This window comes from Gopherus flavomarginatus, chromosome 8, assembly GCF_025201925.1.
Source record: "Gopherus flavomarginatus isolate rGopFla2 chromosome 8, rGopFla2.mat.asm, whole genome shotgun sequence".
Lineage (NCBI taxonomy): Eukaryota > Metazoa > Chordata > Testudines > Testudinidae > Gopherus > Gopherus flavomarginatus.
The window spans coordinates 4,530,520-4,555,905 of NC_066624.1; the positions used below are offsets into that span (position 1 = coordinate 4,530,520).

Consider the following 25,386-nt stretch of genomic DNA (forward strand, 5'->3'; position numbering starts at 1 on the left):
ATGAGAGAGAAAAGAGTTTTTCCCCTTCATACCAGTATGATCCCACTAAATTACAGCTTCTATTTACCGAGTTAAACCTAGCTGGAATAACTGCTGGGTGCCATGCTATGAACACAGACGCCTGCTCCAATTTTCAAACGCTTAGAAACTGCTGTGAACATTCCTTGATGTTTTAAAAGTGTTAGATAAAAAAAATCCTTCCATACAACAAGGTTGGAAACTTTGTGTGCCATGCTTCAGGCTAAGGTTAATATCTGCCTTGGCAACCTTTAAAAACAGCGTTTCATACAGCCCCCTGGAATATCAAAGACGAGAATCAGGAGACAGTTTTATGCTTAAAAGAAAAACACATTGACATTTATACAATTGCTGTGAAAACATGTAACCCTCACCCACATGGGTATATTTCAGAATTTTAAGTCAGAGTAGTTTCCTGACTCATAAACACAACAGCCGTGTATACTCAGAGTCAAAACGGTCTCACCTTCTCCGGCTGGACAGGGTTTCCTCGTGTCCTGTGTAAGCCACCTTCCGTACTTTCTTGTCAATGAAAAGGTCTTCAGGGTCATAAGCTGATCTATACTGTCTCTGTTGAGAATGGCCACAGAATTTGCTAATCTGAAAAAGCAACACAAAAGCATGATGAACTAATGTGCAGCATGCAACACGCTAGAACCAAAAGGCTAAGAGATGGACTTTCCACCACACAGATACTTTTTTGAAAAATAGCATAATAAAGATACAGGGTAAAATTTTCAAAAGTACCTTAGTGACTTGGGAGCCAAAGTCACATTTACAAAGTGACTTGGGAGTCAATAAGGAGTTAAGTGCCTAAACACCTTTAAAAATCTGGGCCTGTCTCACACTTGTGAAAATCAGATGTAGGCTCCCAAGTCACTTACGTGTTTTTGAAATTTTCACCTATTGCATCACCCCAGAGGAATTTGTGGGGGCAACCTGGACAGCAAAAGAACTTGGAGCAGAATAACTCAAATATGTCAACCAATTTCTTCCACTGGGGAGGCTGGACTCAACCTATTTCTGGTTCTCACACAGTAACAAAGGCTTTTTCTCAAACGATGAATGAGCTTGAAGGGAAAAGTCGAAGGATTGTGTGTTTTGTGCCTCTGTACAGAAGTTCCTGGTCAGAAATATAAAGCTCTGTTTTCCAAGAGCAAGATATTTTTACTGACCTTTCCTGGCCAGATCCTCAGCCGGTATAACTCAGTATTAAAGCCAACAGAGGTATGCTGAGGATCTGGCCCTTTGAGGGCTAGTTTTTTTTAAACTAGTTCATCTGGACAGCGCTCCAATCTGGCAAATATGTTTTGCTCCAAGACTGAAACAAGCTCATAAAAGAGAATTGTGAAGATCACAGAGTGCTCTTGTAAGGATACCAGCCTTGTGGGATCGAAGGCAACGCACAGAGAGCAATCACCTGACAAAACCCTGAGCTGTAAGCTTTTTCTGGCAGAATTCCACACTGACAGGTTAAATATTCTCTGTGTTATCAGCCGTGGTGCTTCAGAAGTTCCTCTGCACTTTCTTTTTTGAAAGTCAGAGCAAAAAAAGATATAGATATCAGGGTAGAGTTAAAGAAGAATTAAATATTTCTGGTTGTCAACCCCTTTAAAAAGAAGATCATTTTGCTTTCCTGTCACAATCGGTAGCCACGTATGCTCCCTTTGATCACTTCACCTCTGTGTGGAAGGACTGTGCTTCCCTGAAAGCTTACTTATGCCCTCAAAGCAGAGTTTGAGTGGGATCTGAGAGGGAAAGGGTGGATGCTCTGGAGAGCCCTGGCCAGATGAGGGCATGCATGAGCCAACGGGCTTGGTACCAGAGCTGAGTGAACACCGCAGAGTTTCCCCACAAACATTCACTCCACTTGAAGAAATGGATTCATTGTGGCTGTGCTCGCTTGTTACTCACATGAACACCCCTGGAAAGCACACTTACAGCTTGCGCTCTTAGGCATTTACACCAGAAATGCTCTGTTTTATATGGGATCAGTGCAGCAGAGGGGGAAGGGCCCCTGGCAACCACCCTGGCTCACGCAATGGACGTTACAGTATTGTCAATCTGAAGCACTCAACAATCACAAGTCAGGCTCCAAATAAAACATGAGATTGGCTTAAAAATCCTGAGATTAAAAAAATACTTTTCAGCTTCTGTTTACTAGTCTTCTGGTTTGAGAGCCTTTAGGATTCATGCTTTTAAGCAATCCCCTTCAGAAATTAGGGACAGAAACTTTCATTTATTAACAAATAAAAAATAAGCAGAAATTGGCATGTAATCACTAGACTCCAGGAGGTGGGACTTTTAAGTACAGCACCAAATAGTGCAAGACTCGTGACAAACCAATGAGTTATCTGACTCATTTAGTCACAGTGTTGTTAATAATCTGCCTGCAGATTTTGCAAGTAGTACAGATTTCACGCTAACTTTGCGGGGATGCGACAATGGAAAGTTTCATCTTAAAACTATTCTACAGCCAATCAGTGAATCTGAGGAACCACAGAGCCACAATGCCTAATTTTAGCCTATTGCTGCCTATGGGACAGAATTATGGTATGGAAGATGTGACCAGAGATAACTAGAGATGAAAACCACAGAACAGCATCTGCTGCTCTTTGACTGCTTGGTTTCCAGGCGGCCATAAGCTTGACTTGTTTGATAATGAAGACCTGTCCACCAATGCAAGAAGACACTAGCTAAAGACAATAAATCTGAAGAGATAATGGGTTTCACATGTGACAGACTGACTGCAGCAGTTTGGACTGGGTTGAATACTTTAAAAAATATTTCGTAAAAGATAAAGAGAGAGACAAGCAAATTACATAGACTAGAAGAGTTTATGACAGGTACATGTGCTGGTTCTTTGAATTTGTCAGCCTCTGGTGATAGAAATTTCTGTAGCATGATCAGCAGTAAAACTCTACAGTACCACTGCAGACTAAAAAATGGGGCATCTCCACTTCCCTGATGTAACTGCTGTGGCAAAGTACCTGTCTCTCCTCTCCTAGCTCAGTCCTCAGCCTTGGAGACACAGGCTTGGGCAAAGTAAAAGCCCTTCACAGTCACGCAGGGTCTGGCTGATCCCTTCTCAGTCAGGCCCTTGTTCTGTTTTCCTCTCCTTCTGGGGAGAGTGCAACCTGCCTTGCCAGAAAAGTTTTTAGAGTTCAGCTGCCTCTACTCGCTGGCAGCTACTCTACTTCTCTCCTCCCGCACTGCTTCCCTGCAAGGGAGGGTTTAAAAAAGGTCTCCAGCCATTGGGGCCAGCTGAAACTAATTACCTCCCTGGTAACCTCTGTTCCAGCTGAACCTTATTCCTCCAGGGTTAAGCCTTCTGGGACTAATTACTACCCCACGCTTGGTAGCTAAGTGTCCTGAGTTTGCCACATATCCCCCCCCTCCCCGCTCAACACTATGGGGTTGGGCTACTTGGGTCAGAAAGCAGTGCACCCTCGACAGGCCATCCGCATTGCCATGTTGGGCTCCCGACCTGTGTCGTACCGTGAAGTGGAAGGGTTGAAGTGAGAGGAACCACCTCGTTACTCTCGCATTTTTGTCCTTGTTTTGGTGCATCCACTGCAGCGGGGCATGGTCCGTGACCAGGGTAAACCTCCGTCTGAGTAGGTAGTAGCGGAGGCTTTCAACTGCCCATTTTACCGCCAAGCATTCCTTTTCCACTATGGCGTACTTCCGTTCCCTAGGCAGGAGCTTTCTACTGAGGAAGAGGACGGGGTGTTCGTCATCTCCGACCATTTGTGACAGCACCGCTCCCAGCCCTACTTCAGAGGCCTCTGTTTGCAGGATAAACTCCTCCCTCCAGTCTGGGGCTATCAGTACGGGGTCTGTGCAGAGGGCCGTTCGCAGATCTGCAAAAGCGGCTTCGGCCTCAGCAGACCATTTTACTATATCTGGGCCCCGAGCCTTGGTCAGGTCCGTGAGTGGGCATGCCCTGGTGGCGAAGTGGGGAATGAAATGTCTATAGTACCCCACGAGTCCCAGGAATGCTCGGACCTGTTTTTTTCGGAGTGGTCGGGGCCACTTCTGTATGGCGTCTAGCTTGTTGAGTTGGGGGCCTCACCACGCCCCTCCCCACAACATATCCAAGGTATTTGGCCTCAGCTAATCCGACTGAACATTTGGAGGGATTCGCAGTCAGTCCGGCCTTTCTCAGGGTATCCAGGACTGCCTCTACCTTTCTTAGGTGCGTCTCCCAGTCGGGGCTATATATGATGGCGTCATCAAGATAGGCAGCAGCGTACTCCCCATGGGACCGTAACAGTTTGTCCATCAGCCGCTGGAAGGTAGCGGGGGCCCATGCAATCCAAAAGGAAGAACAGTATACTGATATAGTCCTTCTGGGGTTGCAAAGGCCGTCTTCTCCTTGTCGGCTTTAGCCAGGGAGATCTGTCAATAGCCCTGTCACGGAGTGTGGGGGAGTCCAGTCCTGCACCCCTCTTCCTGGGACCCACAGTGACTCTCAGCCAGCCAGTAAAACAGAAGGTTTATTGGACAACAGGAACACAGGTTACAGCAGAGCTTGCAGGCACAGTCAGGACCCCTCCACCGAGTCCTTCTGGGCTTTCAGGGTGCTTGGATCCTAGCTAGGATCCCCTGAATTCCGCCCACACAGCCCCAAGCCCAAACTCAAACTGCTTCCCTCCTGCCACTCCCTTCCTTTGTCCCCTTCCCGGGCAAAGGCGTTGACCTTTCCCCTCCCTTACCTAGCTCAGGTTACAGGTCCTGGCATCGTCCATCCCCTAAAGTCCTCCCCTGCTCTCCCACTCCCCACACAAACAGTCCCTACTGCATCACAAGCCCTTAGTAAGATCAAGGGTAGACATGAAACGGGCTTTTCCTAGTTTGTCAATCAGCTCATCTATCCTGGGTAAAGGGTAGGCGTCAAATCGGGACACCTCGTTTAGCTTGCGGAAGTCATTGCAGAACCTCATACTGCCGTCTGGCTTAGGCACTAAAACCACGGGACTGGACCATTGACTATGAGACTCTTCAATGACTCCTAAGGCCAGCATCTTCCTGACCTCTTTCGTAATCTCTTCTCTCTTGGCCTCTGGGATCCGGTATGGCTTAACGTGCACCTTCACTCCAGGTTCTGTGAAGATGTGATGGTGAACCTCAGTAGTCCTGCCTGGCTTTTCTGAGAACACATCTTGGTTGCGTTTGATCAGGCTGACCACTTCGGATCGTTGTTCCGGGGTCAGCTCCGGGGATATTCCTACCAGGTTGGGCTGATCGCCTTTAGGGGATGGTGCCCCCAGCGCAGCTACCAGAGCTTCTCTATCCCGCCAAGGTTTCAGCAGATTTATATGATAAATCTGCTCCTGTTTCCGGGGACCTGGCTGCAGGACCTTATAGTCAACTTCTCCTATGGCTTCGATTACCTCATAGGGCCCCTGCCATCTGGCCAGGAGCTTGCTCTCCGCCGTGGGTATGAGCACCATCACCCGGTCCCCCACCTGGAACTTCCGGGACCGTGCTTGAAGATTGTAGTACGTCCATTGCGTCCCTTGGGCCTTCTTCATGTGTTCGCGCACAAGAGGGGTGACTCTGGCCATTCGGTCTTTCATTTGCAGCACATGTTCCACAATGTTTCTCCCTGGGTTCGGCTGCTCTTCCCAGTCTTCTTTAGCCAGGGCTAGTATGCCCCTGGGGTGTCGACCATATAACAGCTTGAAGGGGGAGAATCCAGTGGAAGCCTGAGGAACTTCCCGTACGGCAAACAGTACATAAGATAGCAGGGCATCCCAGTCTTTTCCATCGCGGCTAATCACCTTTCGTAACAGGCTCTTCAACGTCCTATTAAAACGTTCAACGAGGCCATCGGTCTGGGGGTGGTAGACTGACGTTCTGAGGGTCCGTATGAGGAGCATGGTACACAAGTCCGTCATCAGTTTAGAAACAAAGGGGGTCCCTTGGTCCGTCAGGATCTCCTTAGGTATCTCTACTCTGGAGAATATCTGGACTAACTCTTTGGCTATGGTCTTGGACATGGCGTTCCGTAGGGCGATGGCCTCGGGGTATCGGGTGGCGTAATCTAGTACTACCAGGATGTATTGATGGCCCCGGGCCGACCTCTCCAATGGCCCCACTATGTCCATAGCTATTCGTTAGAATGGAACCTCAATAATTGGCAGAGGTACCAGAGGGGCACTTAAGTATGGTCTGGGCCCATGTATTTGGCACTCCGGACAGGAGGAACAATATCACCGGACGGTCACATAAATATCAGGCCAAAAAAACCTCTGTAGGATCCGATCGAAGGTCTTATCCATCCCTAGGTGGGCCCCAAATAGATGACTGTGGGCCAGATCCATTACCGCTTTTTGATGCTTCCGGGGGACCAAGAGTTGTTCGATGACTTGCTCTTGGACGTGGACTACTCTATACAGAAGATCTTTTTTAATCATATAATATGGCCCTGGGCCCTTAGTTCTCCCCTCCACTGGGACCCCATTTACCTCGACTACTTCCTTAAAAATGTTGTGGTATATGGGATCATTGGCCTGATCCTGACCAAAAGTCGCACGCGCGGTCCCTATTGGCCCTATTTCGGGGGGGTCTACCACCGTCTCCCCCTCAGGGACAGAGCCTGGGGAACCCGGTCCAACAATTGGGTTGTAGTTGGCCGACCCCGTCCCACTGTCAGTTGAATTCCTTCTTTCTCCTGCTAGTGTAGGCGTCAGGTACCGTGTCAGGATCCTCGTCCCCCTCCTTTTATCCGCCCTCCGTTCCCTCCGAGTCTTCCTGGACTTCCCCGGTGGGGAGAACACATCCTGGCTAAACTCATGGAAGGTGGGGAGAGGGTCCCCGATCTGGGCCACCCTTTGGATCCCAGAGTCCTTCTTTCCTTCTCCCTCGTCCCCGGGGAGTAGGCCATCAAACCCCGGGAAGTCTCGCCCGATAAGGACAGGGTAAGGGAGTTTCGGGACGACTCCCACTGTCAACTCAGCGGGGTTCCCTAGAACTTCTATGCGTACGGGGACGGTCGGGTAATAGCTGATATCCCCATGTACACAGAATATTCCCGAGCGCTTGGCCTGGGATAGTTGGCCCGGCCTGACCAGCTTCCCTGAGACCAGTGTGGTCTCTATATTAAAGCTGTGGTCTCTATACCATTCAGCTTAACGGGCCTAGTGTACCTATGGGGGACCATCGCAACCCCGACTAGACTTATTAGTTCGCATGGTCCCCCTACATCTCCCAGTTCACACTGCATGGGCTCTCCTAGATTAGGGCATTGGGCAGCAATATGCCCTAATTCTCCACAGGCATAACAGCGGTACCCCCCTCGGGGCAGCCCCCTATTTTTCGGGCTGCTGGGATTTATCCCCTGAGCCTTTCTTCCCCAGTCCTCCTGTCTCTCCGGGACTGCCGGCGGCTCTTCTGCCTCCTGCCTCCCCTCCATTTTCCAGCCTGGAGCTGGGGCAAACCGGGGCCTCGGTGCAGAGGCTGGTCTCCGATACTGGCGCCTTCCTCCCTCGGGGGTCTGAGAAAGTTCTTGGGCTGCCAAATGCCTCTCCACGAGAGCAACTAAATCGTCATAAGAGGAGGGATCATTTTGGCGGACCCACCCCCGTATGTCCGGCGGCAACCCTCTCATGTACCTGTCCAATACCAGGGTTTCTACTACCTTCTCTGGCCCACGGGCCTCGGGGCGGGGCCACTTCCGCGCAAGGTGTATCAAATCAAATAGCTGGGACCTCGGTGGTTTGTCCTCCCGGTACTTCCACTCGTGGAAGCGCTGGGCCCTTATGGCTGGCGTCACGCCTGCCCTCGCCAGGATTTCCGCCTTCAGCCGAGGGTAATCCATAGCTGCTTCTGCGGTCATGTCGAAGTAGGCTTTCTGGGCCTCCCCACACAGGAATGGAGCCAGCAGACCTGCCCACTGGTTTTGGGGCCAGGCCTCCCGCAGTGCCGTCCTCTCGAACGCGAGGAGGTATGCCTCTATATCGTCATCCGTTGTCATCTTCTGTAAGTAGTTGCTCGCCCGTAGCGGCCGGGTCCCCTGGGCCGCATGCGTCATCATAGTCAGGGCCTTCAACTGGTTCACTACCTCGGTCAGGGTGGCTCGATCTTGCGCCGCCTGGCTCATCAGCAGCTGGTTGGTCTCCTGTTGCACCCGCACGGACTCTCGCTGGGCCGCCACCTGTACTCGGGTAGCCTCCTGCTGAGCGACGGTGGCCTGCATCAACGCCTCCATTTTTCCCAAAGAGGGAAAAAAAAAAATTTTCTCTCTTTTTTTTTTTTTTTTTTTTTTTTTTTTTAACCTTGCCCTGTGATGGCTTGCCATCAAGCCACACTCACTGGTACATCCTACTCCTGACACCACATGTGGCAAAGTACCTGTCTCTCCTCTCCTAGCTCAGTCCTCCTCAGCCTTGGAGACACAGGCTTGGGCAAAGTAAAAGCCCTTCACAGTCACGCAGGGTCTGGCTGATCCCTTCTCAGTCAGGCCCTTGTTCTGTTTTCCTCTCCTTCTGGGGAGAGTGCAACCTGCCTTGCCAGAAAAGTTTTTAGAGTTCAGCTGCCTCTACTCGCTGGCAGCTACTCTACTTCTCTCCTCCCCGCCTGCTTCCCTGCAAGGGAGGGTTTAAAAAGGTCTCCAGCCATTGGGGCCAGCTGAAACTAATTACCTCCCTGGTAACCCCTGTTCCAGCTGAACCTTATTCCTCCAGGGTTAAGCCTTCTGGGACTAATTACTACCCCACGCTTGGTAGCTAAGTGTCCTGAGTTTGCCACACTGCATATACATCAACTTCCCAGTGTCTGAAGTAGCCACTGAGTGAGAGTTTTCCTCACATCAACATACAACCTGAAGCCCTGATTCTACAACCTGATTCCCCTGCACCTCTGCAGAGCCACACCAAATTCCATGGAACAGGGGTCTGAGATCAGAGCTCAGTTTGTATCTCATATGCTGACCAATATAAAGAGTTGGTATCATAAATACATTAAACAATGCAGCTGCAGCCATATAATACCGCACAAACTTTTATGTTAACATCACAAATCAGCTCATCAGACATTGATTTGGTAACTGAGCAAGTAGCAAGAAAAGAAAGTCAGGTGCCTCACATGGTCTCAAGTAGAGCTGGGAGGGCATGATTTTCCTATCCCACGAAAGGTTGAGATTTTGAATTTTTTTTTCCCCCCAATCGGACCCAGGATGAAAAGTTGAAATCTCAAAGATTTACATGAACTGATCATTCGGAAAAAAATTCCAATCAGGTTGATTAAAACGTCTTTTCAACATTTTGCTTCCATTTTGATTTTTTACCTTTTTTAGTATAAATTAATTAAATTTCAAAATGAAAAGTCATTTAAAATTGAAAAATGAAACTTTGGTTTGAAAATGTCAATACAGGATGTTTGGACAATTAGAAACTTTTTCCCCCACCCCAAACATTTTTCTAATCAAGAGATGACTCGAAACTGACCCTTTCTTAGGAACCATTTCGGTTTCCACAAATCAGCAACCCTCCCCAGTTCTGCCCTCAAGCAAGCAGCTACTCTCGTTGCTCGGTAAGCACAGAACAAGCTGCCAGGCAACTGTGTGCATTCTGCGGTGTAGATCCTCCCGTCAGAGCATAGACTGCTGTAAAACAGCATTTACGGAGATCTGTTCCTCATCCCTCTGTGGGAGAATGACAGGACAGTAATAGATTGTTTTCCTATTCCAACTTCATTTAGCCCTGACCCTGTGTTTTCTTTGTTTACATTAGCGGACTTGCCTCTCAATCATAACGTGTTATTTATTGTGCAAGAATTCCCCAGGTTCATTCATGGAGACAACATGCTGACTTCACTGATGTTGTGACCCCCGTTCTCCAGGCCTTCCCTAGCCAGCAGCTCCTGAGAGGGTGACACTGGGTGAATGTCACTCAAGTTCAGATTGTGTTAGCACTTAAACTACTAGCAAATCCGGTTTCCTAGGGCAGCTGGGGGCCTGCAGTTAGGCTCTTATATCTATAGTTTTAGGACTGCCTAATTTATCTTCACACTGCAGTGAACTAAGCAAGCCTGCGAAACTACCAGTTAGCAACAAGCTTGAGGCTAAAAGCACACCCACTGCCTGGTGCTCCTGCCATCTGATGAGTAAGGTGGAGAAGAGATTAATTCCATTCTATTACATCCTACTTTTCCTTTGGTAAATAAATTAGTAACGTCACCTCTTTCATTATCAAGAGCAGCACAGTTTGTTTGCCCAGGCTGCAGTACAATAACGAGCAAGAGATAAACCACCTAGGAACGTCATGAGCCTGGATTCTTAACTGTTGGTTTAAGACATACTGGGATGACATGCTGCCACAGGTGCCTTTTTTGCAGCTCTTGCTCCCATTTCTGACGTCGTTCTTTCCACAGCTGCTGTTGCTTTTGGGGCATTGCTTCTTCGGTCCTTAACTTTTTCCTATTTTCACTTCATTGCTCTCCAAGCTGCTTCCTTTCCAGCCTTGCAAAGTCCCACGTGCTCAAAAATAATGTGTCAGTCCCCCAGGAAATCATGAGACTGGCTTAAAAAGCATGGTGTTTTTTTTTTAAATAATGCATTTGGGGCCTTTTTATTTGTCTTCTGGATTTTGAGCCTTTTGGGTTCACATTTTCAAGTTTTTCTCTACAAGCATGAAGGCTAAAAACAATTTTTAAAAAGCTGAGATTGTAACAATCACATGACACCAGGAGATGGGGCTTTATGAAAGCAATCGAATATTAGAAGACTTACAATAAAATAGCAAGTTAGCCATTCTGGCAGCACTCCCTCTCTTCTCTTTTATGCGCTGTGTATATTTCCCTGCAAATCCACATGCAGAACAAGCATTTAAAAAAACAGTTATTTTGCTCAACAGCAGCAAGCAGAAAAGTGGAAGAAGGGGACAACACGGATATACCGTCATACCAGTGCCCATGTAATGCACTGTGGTACATAATTTAACAAAATATGGAAGATCCCTGCACAAACAGTAAGGGATTTAAAGCAAAGAGGAGGAGCAGGTAAAGGTCAGGTATTTTAAGCAGTCATTTGTGAGGACTTAACTTTGATTTTTTTCACTGACACTGTGCAATTCCCTCTCCTTTTGCAGCTCTGTTCTTTAAGTCTGTGAACACTGTTGATCCTGACATGAGTAAGGCTGGATCAAGGACTTGATAAAAACACGCTGAAGCATAATGAAGGGGGGTGGTGCCAATGGCATCATCCAGGAAGGCACTTCAAAAAAAGAAGGGCCAGGCACCTGCAGGTCTCTTAGGCTTTATCTACATTGGGGTTTTTCTGCATGATAACTGCACTGCGGCAAACCTCTAGTGTACATGTGCTGCACTGGGGTGAAACCTATTATGGGGCAGCTTGTGCATAGGAGTACCAGTGCAAACCCTAGCTAGAAAGTGAGGTAAACTACATCAGTGCAGTGGGTTTACAGTAGAGGTTTGCACAGCAGCAGATACACCAGAGCGCGGGGGTAGTGGGGAATCAAATCCTAAACCCCAGTGTAGACAAAGCCTGAGTACAGCTGCATCCCTTCTTAGGGCTTCTCTACCCAGAAACACTGAGCATGTGAACCTACAGCTCACTAGCTTGCCACGTGCTAACCAGCCGGGTGGACCCTGCTACCACATACTAAAAATTCCCTAGTGCACTTTGGACTTTGACATACTGCTGTCTGGCACTTTCAGCGTATAGAAGCAGGATCCACACGGCCATTTAAAGTGTAGCAGGTTAGTGCACTATAGATTCACTCCCCAGTTTGCCATGCACTAAGTTGGGGAAGAGCCAACATGGCTTTTGTAAAGGGAAATCATGCCTCACCAATCTGTTGGAGGGTGTCAGTAAGCATGTGGACAAGGGTGATCCAGTTGATTTAGTGTACTTGGACTTTCACATAAGGTTCCATACCAAAGGCTCTTGGGCAAATTGGGATAAGAGGGAAGGTTCTCTCATGGATCGGTTACTCATTAAGAGACAAAACAGAAAAGGGTAGTGTCACGGAGTCCCTGGGCAATTGTCATAGTATAATTCCCAAATCTGGACCTTAGCGTCCAAAATATGGGTACTAGCATGAATGATCTGGAAAAGGGAGTAAACAGTGAGATGGCAGAGTTTGAAGATGAAAAAAATTACTCAAGATAGTTAAATCTGAAGCTGACTGCGAAGATTTACAAAGGGGTCTCACTAAACTGCATAACTGGGCAACAAAATGGCAGATTAAATTTAGTGTTGATACATATCAGGTAAGACATTACTGGGAAAAAATATCCCAACTCTATATACAAAATGATGAGGTCTAAATGAGCTAATACTACTCAAGAAAGAGATCCTGGAGTCACTGTGGATAGTTCTCTGAAAACATCCACATCTATATAAATCCATGGTATGCCCACATCTTGAATACTGCGTGCAGTTCTGGTCACCTCATCTCAAAAAGATGTATTAGAATTGGAAAACATACTGGGAAGGTCACCAAAAATGATCACAGGTTTGGAACAGCTTCCACATGAGGAGAGATTATAAACACAGGGCCTGTTCACTTAGAAAAGAGACAGACTCAGGGGGACGGAAGTCTATAAAATCGTGAGTGGTGGGGAGAAAGTGAATAGGGAACTGTTATTTACCCCTTCACATAACACAAGAACCAGGGGCCATGCAATGAAATTAATAGGCAGCAGGTTTAAAATAAACATATGGAAGTATTTCTTCATATAACACACAGTTAACCTGTGCAACTTGTTGCCAGGGGATGCTGTGAAGGCCAAAAGCATAAGTGAGTTCAAAAAAGAATTAGATAAGTTCATGGAGGATAAGGTCATCAATGGCTATTAGCTAAGATGGTCAGAAACACAACCCCACGCTCAAGGTCTCCTTAAGCCCCTGACTGCCAGGAGCCAAGACTGAATCACTCAATAATTGCGCTGTTCTGTTCATTCCCTTGGAAGGGTCTGGCACTGGCCACTGTCAGAAAACAGAATACTTGGCTACATGGACCATTGGTCTGGCACCAAACATCCGTTCTTATGTTCTCAAGTATCCCTGTAGACAAGCTCTACGAACAAGTGGCAGAGCAAGCTGAATGTGAATGTTCTGTTCCTCTCCTGTCGACATCAAGGAAAATGCAAACTAGTACAGCAGAAAACTTCTTTACAAATATTTGCAGAGAGAGGGGCCACTTTTTGTGAAACCTGAGTAAAGGAGGATGGTGCCAGTCATGGCTGCATACGAATGGGGTTTTTTTTGGAAAACTAGCTCTACCATGGACTGTGAACCTCACTGGATCTGGTCACTTCCCAAACATTCTCGTCCCTTGTCTTCACTGCTGTGCAGTATGCTGGGTACCCATCAGCTACTGCAGGGGTCGGCAACCTTTCAGAAGTGGTGCGTGGGCAGTGTGAGTGCCACTGAAAATCAGCTCGCGTGCTGCCTGCGGCTCCTGTACCATAGGTTGCCTACCCGCGAGCTACTGACTTCCCCCTCTGAGGAAACCCTGCACTTCCCTGGCTGCAATGCTTTGGGGTTCATCTCAGAACAGCAAGCGGTTGTGTCACCATGCACCCTGAGAGCCACTGTGCTATGCAGCTTTGGCGAAGAGCCTGATGCCAACAGCCTGCTTCACAGCACCCTGGCTTCACCCTGGCTTCCACCAGCCTGGTTACACTTTGCAGGGTAACACCAGCATCCTCCGAGTCCTGAGTTCTTCCCCAAAACGTGTTTCTCTGCAGTGGTCAAGCCCCTCTTACCATAGTACTCACAAAAACTTACCAAGTTTGCTGTTCCTTTCAATAGACATTACACAGCAGTTTATTAACTCAACTGAGATTAAACAACCCTCACCTTCAATCAAAGCAATGAGCTGGTTTGTGGTAAAATTAAAACACGTTTATTAACAAAGGGATACAGGTATTCATGATACCAAGTAAAAGGAATATGGACAGAAATTATTACAAACAAACAAAAGTAAAAATACTCCTCTAAAGGCTGATCTACAATGAAAATTTACCTCAGCATTGCTATGTCTCACAGGGGTGTGAAAAATCCACCTAGCCACACTGTTGGCAGCACTAGGTTGATGGAAGATCTTCCATAGACCAAGCTATTGCCTCTCAGGGAGAGGGATTAACTACAGTGATGGAACAACCTCTCCCATTGGTGTGGTGAGTGTCCACACTGACATTGTGTAGCTCTATAGCTTTTTCAGCGCAGACGTAGCCTCAGACTCAAACTCAACTTACCAAACTACATTCTTTTGTTCAGAGACGTTTCTCTCACCTGTATTCAGTTTCCAGAGACTTTCAACCCTCTTTGTTGAAAGGTTCCAGATTTCTCAGATGTACAAGAGCTCTGGCCTCTTGTATCTGCCCAGAAATGCATTGTGTTCTGGATCCAGGCATCATCAATGGATTGTTGACTAACTTCCAGGGGCAGAATCTTTGTTTCTGCTGATAGGGCTAGATCCAAAGTCCACTGAATTCAGTGGAAAGACTCCGATTGACTTCAATCAGCTCTGGATTGGTCCCATAGTGCATGATCACAGAGAACCCAGCTTGACTTTCAGATCACAGGGCATGTCAAGAGCTGGTAGTTTAGGGAGGCAAGGGGGGGAGTCTTCTTATTCATAAACCAAGCACATTTTATAAGGAAATCATTGCAAAACAATGCACGTGTAACTCCTAAAGCCATTGAGAGATTCGCTTTAGAGACTATAAGTGCATTTTAAAAGTAATTTTCTAGAAGCTATTTTTTAAAAAAATTATCAACTTTCCCCTGGAATTGAAATGAGTGGATTGTTAGATGTTTTACCTTTTTATTCAGACCACGAGTTTCACTTTGCTCTAAAGAATAACTTGCAACATTTGACCTTTGCTTAAACTTTACATGGAGTTTCCATTTGTCTTCTGTATGAATTTCTGTTGCTTATAAATTCTTTTCCATGAAGGTACAGGGTTTTATTCCTCAAGGGAATGGCCTCATTTTTAAAGATTACCTCCTGCAATCTTCTCTGTTCTCAAGTTCACATATGTCATTTTATACCTATTTCTGAGTTTCTTCTGGGAGAAACTGCACATTAAAATGAAAAGCAATTAATCATTGTAACTGATCTGAATACAGTATCTTGAAGGATGATTTGATAGAGAATTCTGCTACACACATAACTGGCTAGCACAAACCTCAAGAAAAACGCGCTGTATTTATAGAACTGGATTCATTGCCCTCAGACTACTGTTTATTTTCTTGCTGTTAGAAATCCAATTTTGTCAGAAGTCCAAAGGATTTCAGTAAAACAAGCTCTTCCCTTGCCTCCCCCCAGTTTTAGCAAGCAACTTTATTAAGTGTTAGATGTATTATTAGCATTATAAACACAAAACAAGTATGTTCCTTGTGTTTAAAGTTACCATCAAAGTGAACCTGAAGTCTGTTACTCAAATGCTGCTATAGAAATCAGATTAAACTCCAAATGTCTTAAAACAAAATATAACATTGAAATTACGTGGCATAGAACATAAACTTTTTAATAGTAGTAACCAAGCACATTTAACATTTCTACAGGTATAATAAAAATGCTAATATATGTTAATGTTTAGTCTGTGGTTAATGTTTTGTCTTGTTAATTTCCCCAGAGCTTTTATTACTGATTTAAATCTACCATACTACTCGAGTGATTGCAGTGCTCTCCACAAACTGCATGGCACGCTCTCAAACGAATACTGATTAACAGAAGTGAATAAACACTAGGGCGAACGTTCATATTATATGCTTGTAATCATTATATATATTTTGTCATGAAGATGAGGTAGGCAGATGTTCCCCCGTCTTCCCCCTTTGACAGACAATATGATTGTGGGCATAAAAATGAAAGTATAATACTTTATTTTAAGAAGCACATCATTATTAACTAATCATTGTTCTTCTCGCACTGAGCACTAGAGGAGAAGGAACAAACTGAGGGGGATAATCCAAATGTCGTCTTCTACAAAAGCATCACTGGAATTCCCCATTAATTGACTCTCAAATGTTACTAACAAACTTCAGTGCACTGCAATTGCAGCAATTCAGACGTCACTGCACAGATTACATAAGAGACAGTAGCCTAAACACTGGACACAGAATCAGGAATCAGAGGAAGTGACCTTGTCTTCACGCCTAGGAATAAATGTTCAATAATACATTGGGCTTAAATAATGCAACACTAACCATGTCAAATGCATGGAAACACAAATGCTTAGAATAACACAGCTTTTGTCACCCCACCTCACAGAGTGACTCCTCATACATGCTACCAACCGTGCTACAGCAAGTCAGTGGCGAACACAGAGATGGGACTAGATTACCCTGTAGATCATCAACACAGCTTTAAAACCTCCTACAGACTGAAGTGGGACTAGACGGGTACTTAATGGGAGGAAATATTACCATGCAATTCATGTGTATATAGCACCCTTCATGCAAAGTAGACACTTTGCAGCCAGCCAGAGAAAAGGGGAGGGGGGAATAGAAAGCAAAGAGGTTTTAAGAGAGGAGGGACTCAGCAGGAGAAGAAAATATGTTCTTCCCAAATGGAGCAGCTTGAAGGCAATCATATTTTTATTGCATTTATTAGAGTAGTGCCTAGGGACCCCCAACAAAGAATAGAGCCCCACTGTACCACATACTGTACAAAAAAAGGCCTCTTCTGATGGTACATTTTTCCCTGGCAAAGTCAGACTATCCTGCAAACAGCATGGGAAGCTTTCTGATTTACCCCTCTCCTTCTAGAGGAGATCTCATAAGCAGCTCCAGGGAAGCAGTTCAGGGAGTTTCTAGGTTAGTTTTCCCCTTCTACCACAGGCTATGCTACAAAAATGTGACCCTTCTCCTTTGAAGCTATTTTATTAGTGATTTCAGTGGGTGCCGGATCAGTCCCTGAGCATGCAGTATCTAGTCCAGGGGTGGGCAAACTTTTGGCCTGAGGGCCACATCGGATTTCTGAAATTGTATAGACAGTCAGTTAGGGGAGGCTGTGCCTCCCCAAACAGCCAGGCAAGGCCTGCCCCCCCATCCTACACCCCCCTACTTCTTGCCCCATGATAGCCCCCCCAGATTCCTGCCCCTCCACACACACGCCGCTCCACGCACACACACCCCTGCACTCTGTCTCCTGACCACCCCCGGACCTCCTGCCCTTGACTGCCTCCCTTGCCCCATCCAACCCTTCCTCTCATTCCTGACTACCGCCCCCCCGGGACCCCTGCCTCCATTCAATCCTCCTGTTCCCCACCCTCTGACTGCCCCAACCCCTATCCACACCTCTGCCCCCTGACCACCACCCTGAACTCCCCTGTCCTCTATCCAAGTCCCCCTGCCCCCTTACCGTGCTGCCTGGAACACCGGTGGCTAACAGTACTACAGCCTCGCTGCCCAGAGCACCAGGACAGGCAGCTGCACCGCCTGGCTGGAACCAGCCATGCCACCCGCAGCACAGAGCACCAGGACAGCAGCTGCACCGCCCGGCTGGAACCAGCCATGCCACCCGCAGCACAGAGCACCAGGACAGCAGCTGCACCGCCCGGCTGGAACCAGCCATGCCACCCGCAGCACAGAGCACCAGGACAGCAGCTGCACCGCCCGGCTGGAACCAGCCATGCCACCCGCAGCACAGAGCACCAGGACAGCAGCTGCACCGCCCGGCTGGAACCAGCCATGCCACCCGCAGCACAGAGCACCGGGTCAGGCCAGGCTCTGCAGCTGGGCTTCCTGGCAAGAACTTGCAGCCCCACCGCCCAGAGCATTGCGCTGGCGGCGCAGTGAGCTAAGGCTAGGGGGAAGGGGAACAGAAGAGGAGGGCCCGGGGGCGAGTCTCCTGGGCCAGGAGCTCAGGGGCCGGGCAGAAGGGTCCCACAGGCCGGATATGGGGCCAGATACACTGTTATGAGCCTGCACTCTCTTACTTCAGCGTGGATGTCATGGCACAGGCAGTGGCACGGACTAGCCAGCGAATACAAACCTGCCCAGTCTACTGAGGCCCTACTTGGGTGGCTAGCCCGCAGCACCGCTCATGCCACAATGTCCCTATGGCTATTTTTAGCACGCTAGCTCGAGCAGAGGCACACTCCCAGCTGCAGTGTTGACATACCCTAGTTTCAGAGCGGGAGCCGTGTTAGTCTGCAACAGCAAAAACAACGAGGCGCTCCAACGTGAAGCGGCAGAACTGGAATTAACGTTCAAACTGGACACCATCAGATTAGGCCTGAATAAAGACTTGCAGCGAGGAGTGGTTGGGTCATTACAAAACCTAAACTTAATTTCCCCTATACTAATTTCTCCCTGCTGTTACTCACACTTCTTGTCAACTGTCTGTAATGAGTCACTCTCTATCACTTCAAAAGTTATCTTTCCTCCCTTGGTATCCTGCTGTTAATTGATTTATCTCGTTAGACTGACCTCACACTTGGTAAGGCAACTCCCATCCTTTCATGTATTTATACCTGCTCCTGTATTTTCCACTTCATGCATCTGATGAAGTGGGTTCTACCCCACGAACAATTATGCCAAAATAAATAAGTTTGTTGGTCTCCAAGGAGCCACAAGGACGCCTCAGAGTCTTCTCTGGCTCCCTTACATTGGACTGTATGCTCAGGGGCGGCAAGTTATATGGGCTTGTGGTGTCTGTGCTCCAGCAATATTCAGGGCCCGGCTCCACCAACGTCCCTCCCCCAGGCCACACGTCTCCCCAGAGCGTCCCTGCCTGGGCAGTGGGCAGTTGCGCTGCCACTCTGCGCTGCGCTCCCTCGCCAGCCGCTGCTGGCTACAAAAGGGAGTGGCTGAGGGTTTGGGTGGAGGTTCAGAGTGTGAGTGACTGACTGCAGCAGCTCCAGGAGCCCCAGGTGGCTGCTCAGCCTGCTTTGGACTTTTTCTTCTGCCCTCTTCTTTTGCTAGTTTCTGTTCTTTGTGGCTGTAGCCAGGGCACTCCACGCACACGCCCCTGCTTTCTCCTCCCCATCTCCACTTTGAGGGGAGAACTCAGGCTGTTTTCCTGTCTCCTCGCTGCAAACAACTTCACCACTTCTCCTCCGCACACCCGGCACACACACATTGAGCCAGCTTCTCTCCCCTCTGTCTCCGTTGGTGCAATGTAGCCTCCTGCTGCCCCATGGTCAGCCCAGCAGGACTGCTCGCTGCACCACCTGCATGTGGGCAGCTCCTTTCAGGGCTTCTCCCGGGGGGCAGCGTGAAGTCTCTCTCCCCCATTTCACACCCCCCAATAATCTCTCTCCAGAGTTGAGGGTGGGGAAAAGTTGTTGATTGCGGGTTTTCCCTCTGAGCTTGTCACTCTTGTTTTTGAATGAGGATTTCTTGCTCTGGGGAAGTGTAACCCCCAGACCTGAGAGGGGCCCTAGGAGCACATGCAGTGACAGTGGTGCAGGGTGAGTGTGCTGCCAGTGGGGAGAGGGCTGGGGGGAGTCCTCTCTGGTCCCACCCCAGAGAGGCAGCCTGGCCCCAGGACAGCCTGTCTGCACCCCAAACGCCTTATCCCTGGCCTCACCCCAGAGCCTACACCTCCAACCAGAGCCCTCACCTCCGATCACCTCAACCCTCTGCCCCAGCCCTGAGCCCTCTCCCAAACCCCTCCTCTCTGGCCCCACCCCACATCCAACCCTCTGCCCTAGCCCTGAGCCCCAGCCAAGCCCTTCATCCCTGGCCCCACTCCAGAGCCTTTGTGCCCCCAGCCAGAGCCCTCATCCTCCCTGCACTCCAACCCTCTGCCCCAGCACTGAGCCCCCTCCTGAACCTCTCATCCCCACACCCCAACCCTCTGCCCTAGCCCTGAGCCCCCTCCCACACCCCAAACCTCTCATCCGCAGCCCCACCCCGCAGCCCTCACCCCTCCCCCACATTGTGCAATATAGGGAATCTGTTAATTACTTACTGTTTCCAGTTCATTTTTACATTATATATATATATATAATCGGCTTACAAGGGGGGGAAGGAGGGAGACTTGGACCCTGTTCTAGGCACCACCAAAAATTACACAAACCTGTCACCCCTGTGTATGCGGTTAGCAGAGCAAGCAAGGGCACGGGTTGGGTAACACTCAGTGCTTGTTAATTTGACAGCTAATGAGAAAGGCTTTAGTTCCTCAAGCGTAAGAAATGGGCCGCTCTGCACTTATCCTGCCACGCTGCCCAGATTCGACTGCTCATTAAGGCTACTGCATATATTTGCATGACAATAGCATTGACATCAGAGAAAGAAATAAAAGGTTAACTGCATTAAGCATATGACAGAATCACTCTATTCCGCTGCCTATTTAAGGAAGCAAATTCAGTGAGTCAAAAAAGCAGCGGAGCACACAAGGGACTTCTTAAGGGTTTGAAAACCTGTGCTAGCCTGTTGAAGCCAGATGTCTTTGCTTCCACTGAATCAGGTCTTGAATAACTATGGTAGGTGTATAAAGAGATTCCCCTTCCATCTCCACTCCTGCTGGAGTTGTGCTTCTCCTTAAGAGAAACTATAGCTCCCCTGAGAGATTCTCAAATCCTTACTTTCAGCTCTGCCGACCCGTCAAGACTGAAACCCCTAAACTCCCCTTGATTTCTGTGACCCACGTCTACACCTAGCTTAGATTCTAACGGACTCCTAGACTGACCTGATTCTCCTACTGCAGTCAGAGGATGGACTATTGTTCCCAAGGACTGTGACCTCATTTTGAGTCAAACTTTTTTTTTTTTAAATGTCTTTGATGGAAACAAGATTCTTCTTCTTTTTCATGTCTGCAGCATTCAGGGTTTAATGAAGGGAGAAAGCTACTGTGTGTTTTAAGAAAAGGCCAGCTGAGACTTCTGCTTATTATGCTAAACTCTGCTTATTTAATTGCTGTCTTCTCTTCCCAACCACTTCCCAAGGAGGTGCGACCTAGGGCAGGGGTCTCAACCTTTTACTCTCTGAGGTGCCCCCGATGGGCTATAAAAACTCCAGGGCCAAGCAGGGGTGGGGGCTCAGGGCAGGGGCCTTGGACACAGATGTAATTTGACTTCTATTGGGGGGCAGTCCCTGTGGTCCAGGGAGGGAGCATCACCTCCAGCCCCTGACTCACTTCAGCAGGCCACCCATCTGCCTGCACCCAAAAATTATAACTCAAAGGTTAGGTGAGAATTTCAAAAAGTTTGAAGACAGCTTAGGGCACAGGGCTGGAGTAACTAGGGGCTGTGTGCAGGGTGGGGGTAGCTCAGGGTGCAGGGTAGCCGGGGCTTTTTGCAGACGGGGGTAGCTCACAGTGCAGGGAGGGCATTGCTCAGGGTGTACAGAGAGAGGTATGAGGGGCTGTGTGCTGGGAGGGTCCCCCTGCGGTCCCTGTTCCGGAGGGGTCTGCCAGGCTTGGAGCCAGGTCTACCCACCCGGGCGGCTCTTACCAGCTGCCTCTGTGGGAGCAAAAAGGGGCTAGGACTCGGGAACTAAGTACTACAATGACACAAATACATAATAATAACGGTGAAGAGCAACTCAGAGTGTGAACGAGATCTCACCATTTCTCCAGGGCTCCATGTCGCTGCTGGCCTGATTACAAGGAGAGCTTGCCTCTAAGAGACTTTTAATTCCTGGGGTTTTCTTGTCTTGTGGAGTTTACATATTTAAGCAACAGCTGGTCAGGACAGAGGGCAGTGAGAGATTGCCTCCCTCTCTATTATATCTTTGTAAGTCTTTGCCTTTGGGGGCGGGGGGAAGGGAGGCACCTTTTCAGTGTTTTAGATCCATTATGGATGCTCCTACACCATTTTATGGTTGAATTCTATGTAGAGAGACTATGATACAACTGAAGTGGCTGATGGGCTTGAAGATACCTCACCCCTAGCCAGCTCTTACAATGGCATTGCTAGCCTTACCATAGCTGATGTTTAAAACCCCAGCTCCTGGAGTCAGGTTATGTGAGAATTTCTGCTTTCACATAAAAAATAAATAAATTCCTAGTCTTCCTGGTAGCAGAGAAAGGCATAAAACCAAGATCCAAGTGCACCCTGAAGGCTCAACAAGCAGGAGGCAAAGAATAAGAGTCAACTTTATTCTAATTGTTTTTTTTAAATCTTATTTTAAGCCAATCTCATAGTTTTTGGGAGCCTGACTCCTCGTTTTTGAGCATTTGGAGCTAGGAATCCTGGTGCCTATCCAGATGACTCCTGTTTGCCTAATAAATCATCCTCCTACTTAGTACTACACAGCACTTTCCATCTGTGGATCTCATACAACTTTACAAATGGAGAGGAGCAGCTTGGTTCTTATTTTACAGTTGAGGAAACAGACACAGAAGCAGAATGATTTGTTCATGGTCATTCAATAACTGCCAGTTTAATTTCCTGCCATCTATTCCACGTTTTGTCCACGTACTCAGGCACACTAATTTAAATTTATGCTCATTGCCTCTCCTCTGCTAATATGATAAAAAAAATTCTTCACAATAAATAATTTCATTCCAGTCCAGTCTGTTTTTTCCTATTATGTAGGTTGAAAAATAATATTTCCACTATCACATCATAGCTTATTGCAGGACAAATGCATGCATTTCATCTTGGCCTGACAAACCAGTTGTTCAGAGGAGATCTGCTCGCAGGAACAAAAGTTCACAGCATTGATAATCATTGCAAACAATATATTATGCTGTAAATGCAATTAAAAGTGAGACATTTGAAGTCACGGTGTATTTCCTATAGTGCTTTTGCATTTTGTCACTGCCCGCTTTAATATCAAAATGTTGAGATTTCATTTCTCATGGCTGGGAGCACTCGACAAATTATGCAACCAGTGACCCACCTGGTTATTCCTGTATTTATCACAGGCAGCTCCTGAAATTAGTATTTTAGACCTGCATTCAGGAAAGGACTTGAGTATGTGCGTAACTTTAAGCACGTGCTTAAATATCCTTTTGAAATAGGAACATTTTTCTGAACGGGAGCTCCTTATTACAATATTCCCATTTTACCATTTTATTGTACACTGACCATATACAAGATTTAAGCCAATCAAAATGATGATATTTTGTGTCTTACCTTTTTTCACTTTTGCCTGACAGACTGAAACAGCATGAAGACAAGATGTGGGATTATGAGGCAGATGTGGAAAAAGAGGAACATGGGGATTTACTGTAACTGGGTGGAAAGAGGGCAGATTTATATTTACACAGATTTCAAAGATGGGTAGGGGATGTAGGTGGGTGTCTAAAGCTGCAAATCCCCTAGTTTTGAACATCTCAGCCTATGTTCTTAAAATTATCAGTAAAATAATCCACTTGTTCTGAAATGTGGACATGGAGTAATGAAATCAATCTCCTGCGAGGACATTAAATGTTTTAGATAGGTGTACTGCTAGTTACAGTAAGAAAAGCACCCCTTGGGAAGAAGGTATACCTTCCCCTATCTCAACAAACAGAGAACCATAGCAGGAAATTCACCTAAGGGATTACTGGAGAAGTATCCCAAAATAACCTTCTGCTTTTCCACTTGCTGCTGTTACTAAATTAGAGCATACAAAGCAAACACAACCAGACAATTATCCCTTTGCCCATGGTAATTCAGCACATGTTGCAAATACAGCCCCGTTAGACATGGTTGTGGAGCAACATAATTCAGACATCAGAGGGACAGAACACTAGGTCTCCAAACCTTTCAGCCCAGGTCCACTAAAGTATTTAGGCTCCTCATTTCCATTTAAATCAATGGAATTTAGGGACTTCAAAACCTTTGAGGATCTGGGCCTTCTTGACTTCTGTCTCACAGCAGGAAAAAGAAAGGCGAAGAAGCTCGTCACAGTAGCTGAGGGCAGACCACCTCCATGCAGAGAAGATAGCTAGAGTGGGAGGCAAAGAGGTAGGATGAGAAGGCTGCAGTCTCACATAGGGGCAGGGGTGTCTCGCAGTGGTTCTGAGGACTTCGGAGCAGGAGGGTCTGCTCCTCCTGGTGGGAGAAAGAACAAGGAAAGAGACACAGGTGGGTGAGTTTGTTACCAGTGGTGGTTTCCTTTGCACATCTTTTGTGCATTTCTAGTATTGTATCATCTAGGTGCCTAGGGCATTACGGGAGCAGTTTATAAATTAAATCAGCTGTATTTCCGCACTAAAGAGGAGTATATTCCTAGCAGTTTAAATTAAAGAGGAAAAGAAGATCTCTGTCATCTCATTCCATTCTGAAAGGTGAGCCAGACATCTGGAAATGGGGTATGAGTGGTCATTAAACAGCAGTGTCAACACAGTCACACAATCTGCTCTAGCCGGTCTGTGTTCATTAGCTCCAACACTTCCTCTCTGCTCCTCCATACAACGAGTATGGGAGATTTAATGATTCCAGAAGAAATACACTTTTAAACAACTAAATTACTTCATGGCTTTTTTCTTTTAAAACCAGATGGATCCAGTTCTAGAAGCATGAGGCCACTTTAACAACGTAGCTAACAGTTATCTTTTGCATACTCTTTATTATTGAATATAATCTTCAGGTAGAAGGGAAATATTCTCGGAATCGCAGCATTAACTTGTTCACCAAAGACTTTAATAAGGCTCTTTTCAAATTACTGCTCATAAAACCACAGTGAAAGAAAGCTACTGATGATACCTCATCTTCTTAATTAGTTCTCTCTCTTTCTGTCGATTAGCAACTTAATAGCAAGTGTACATATTTATATAAAACAGCTCAAGTGTGGCTTACCAGCTAAACTCTATCATAGCTGGCCATTTCATTACAGGCAAGTAAAAAGAGATCTCAGTTTTATATTGTGTATCTGCACCCTCAGATGTATGTATGAGAAGAGATGGGGTCCACCTGACCAAGAAGGGGAAGAACTTCTTTGCGCACCAAGAGGGGAGGTTCCATGGGGGCAGGTGACAAAACCCTACAGGTAAGTATAAAAAAAGGTGACCTTAACAAAGGGTTAGGTGTGGGGGAGGGGGAACCTGGAAAATTGCAGTTGGGTCAAGGAATGTTGTAAGCAAGACATGAGTAGTAATTCTTCAGCTGTAGTCTGCGCTGATTAGCTCTCATCTGGAGTATTGTGTCCATTTCTGAGCACCACATTTCAGGAAGGATGTGGACAAATTAGTGAAAGTCCAGTGAAGAGCAAAAAAAGTGATTAAAGGTCTAGAAAAGATGCCCTCGGTGGAAAGATTGAAAAAATTGGGTTTGTTTAGTCTGAAGAAGAAAAGACTGAGGGGGGACAAGATAAGAGTTTTCAAATACATAAAAGGTTGTTACAAGGAGGAGGAGGAGGAGGGTGAAAATTGTTCTCATTAATAACTAAGGATAGGACAAGAAGCAATGGGCTTAAATTACAGCAAGGGAGGTTTAGGTTGAACATTAGGAAAATCTTCCTACTGTCCGGGTAATTAAGCACTAGAACAAATTGCAAACGGAGGT

The 25,386-nt window shown here is 47.0% G+C and overlaps 1 protein-coding gene across 1 annotated transcript in view; it reads right to left on the bottom strand.

The window, feature by feature from the left end:
- GPC3 (glypican 3) overlaps window positions 1–25,386 on the bottom strand; it is a 270,979-nt gene that overhangs the window by 94,409 nt on the left and 151,184 nt on the right. Inside the window, exon 4 of the mRNA XM_050964411.1 lies at window positions 485–618. Coding sequence (XP_050820368.1) covers window positions 485–618 — 134 coding nt within the window. The remainder of the gene's footprint in view (window positions 1–484; window positions 619–25,386) is intronic.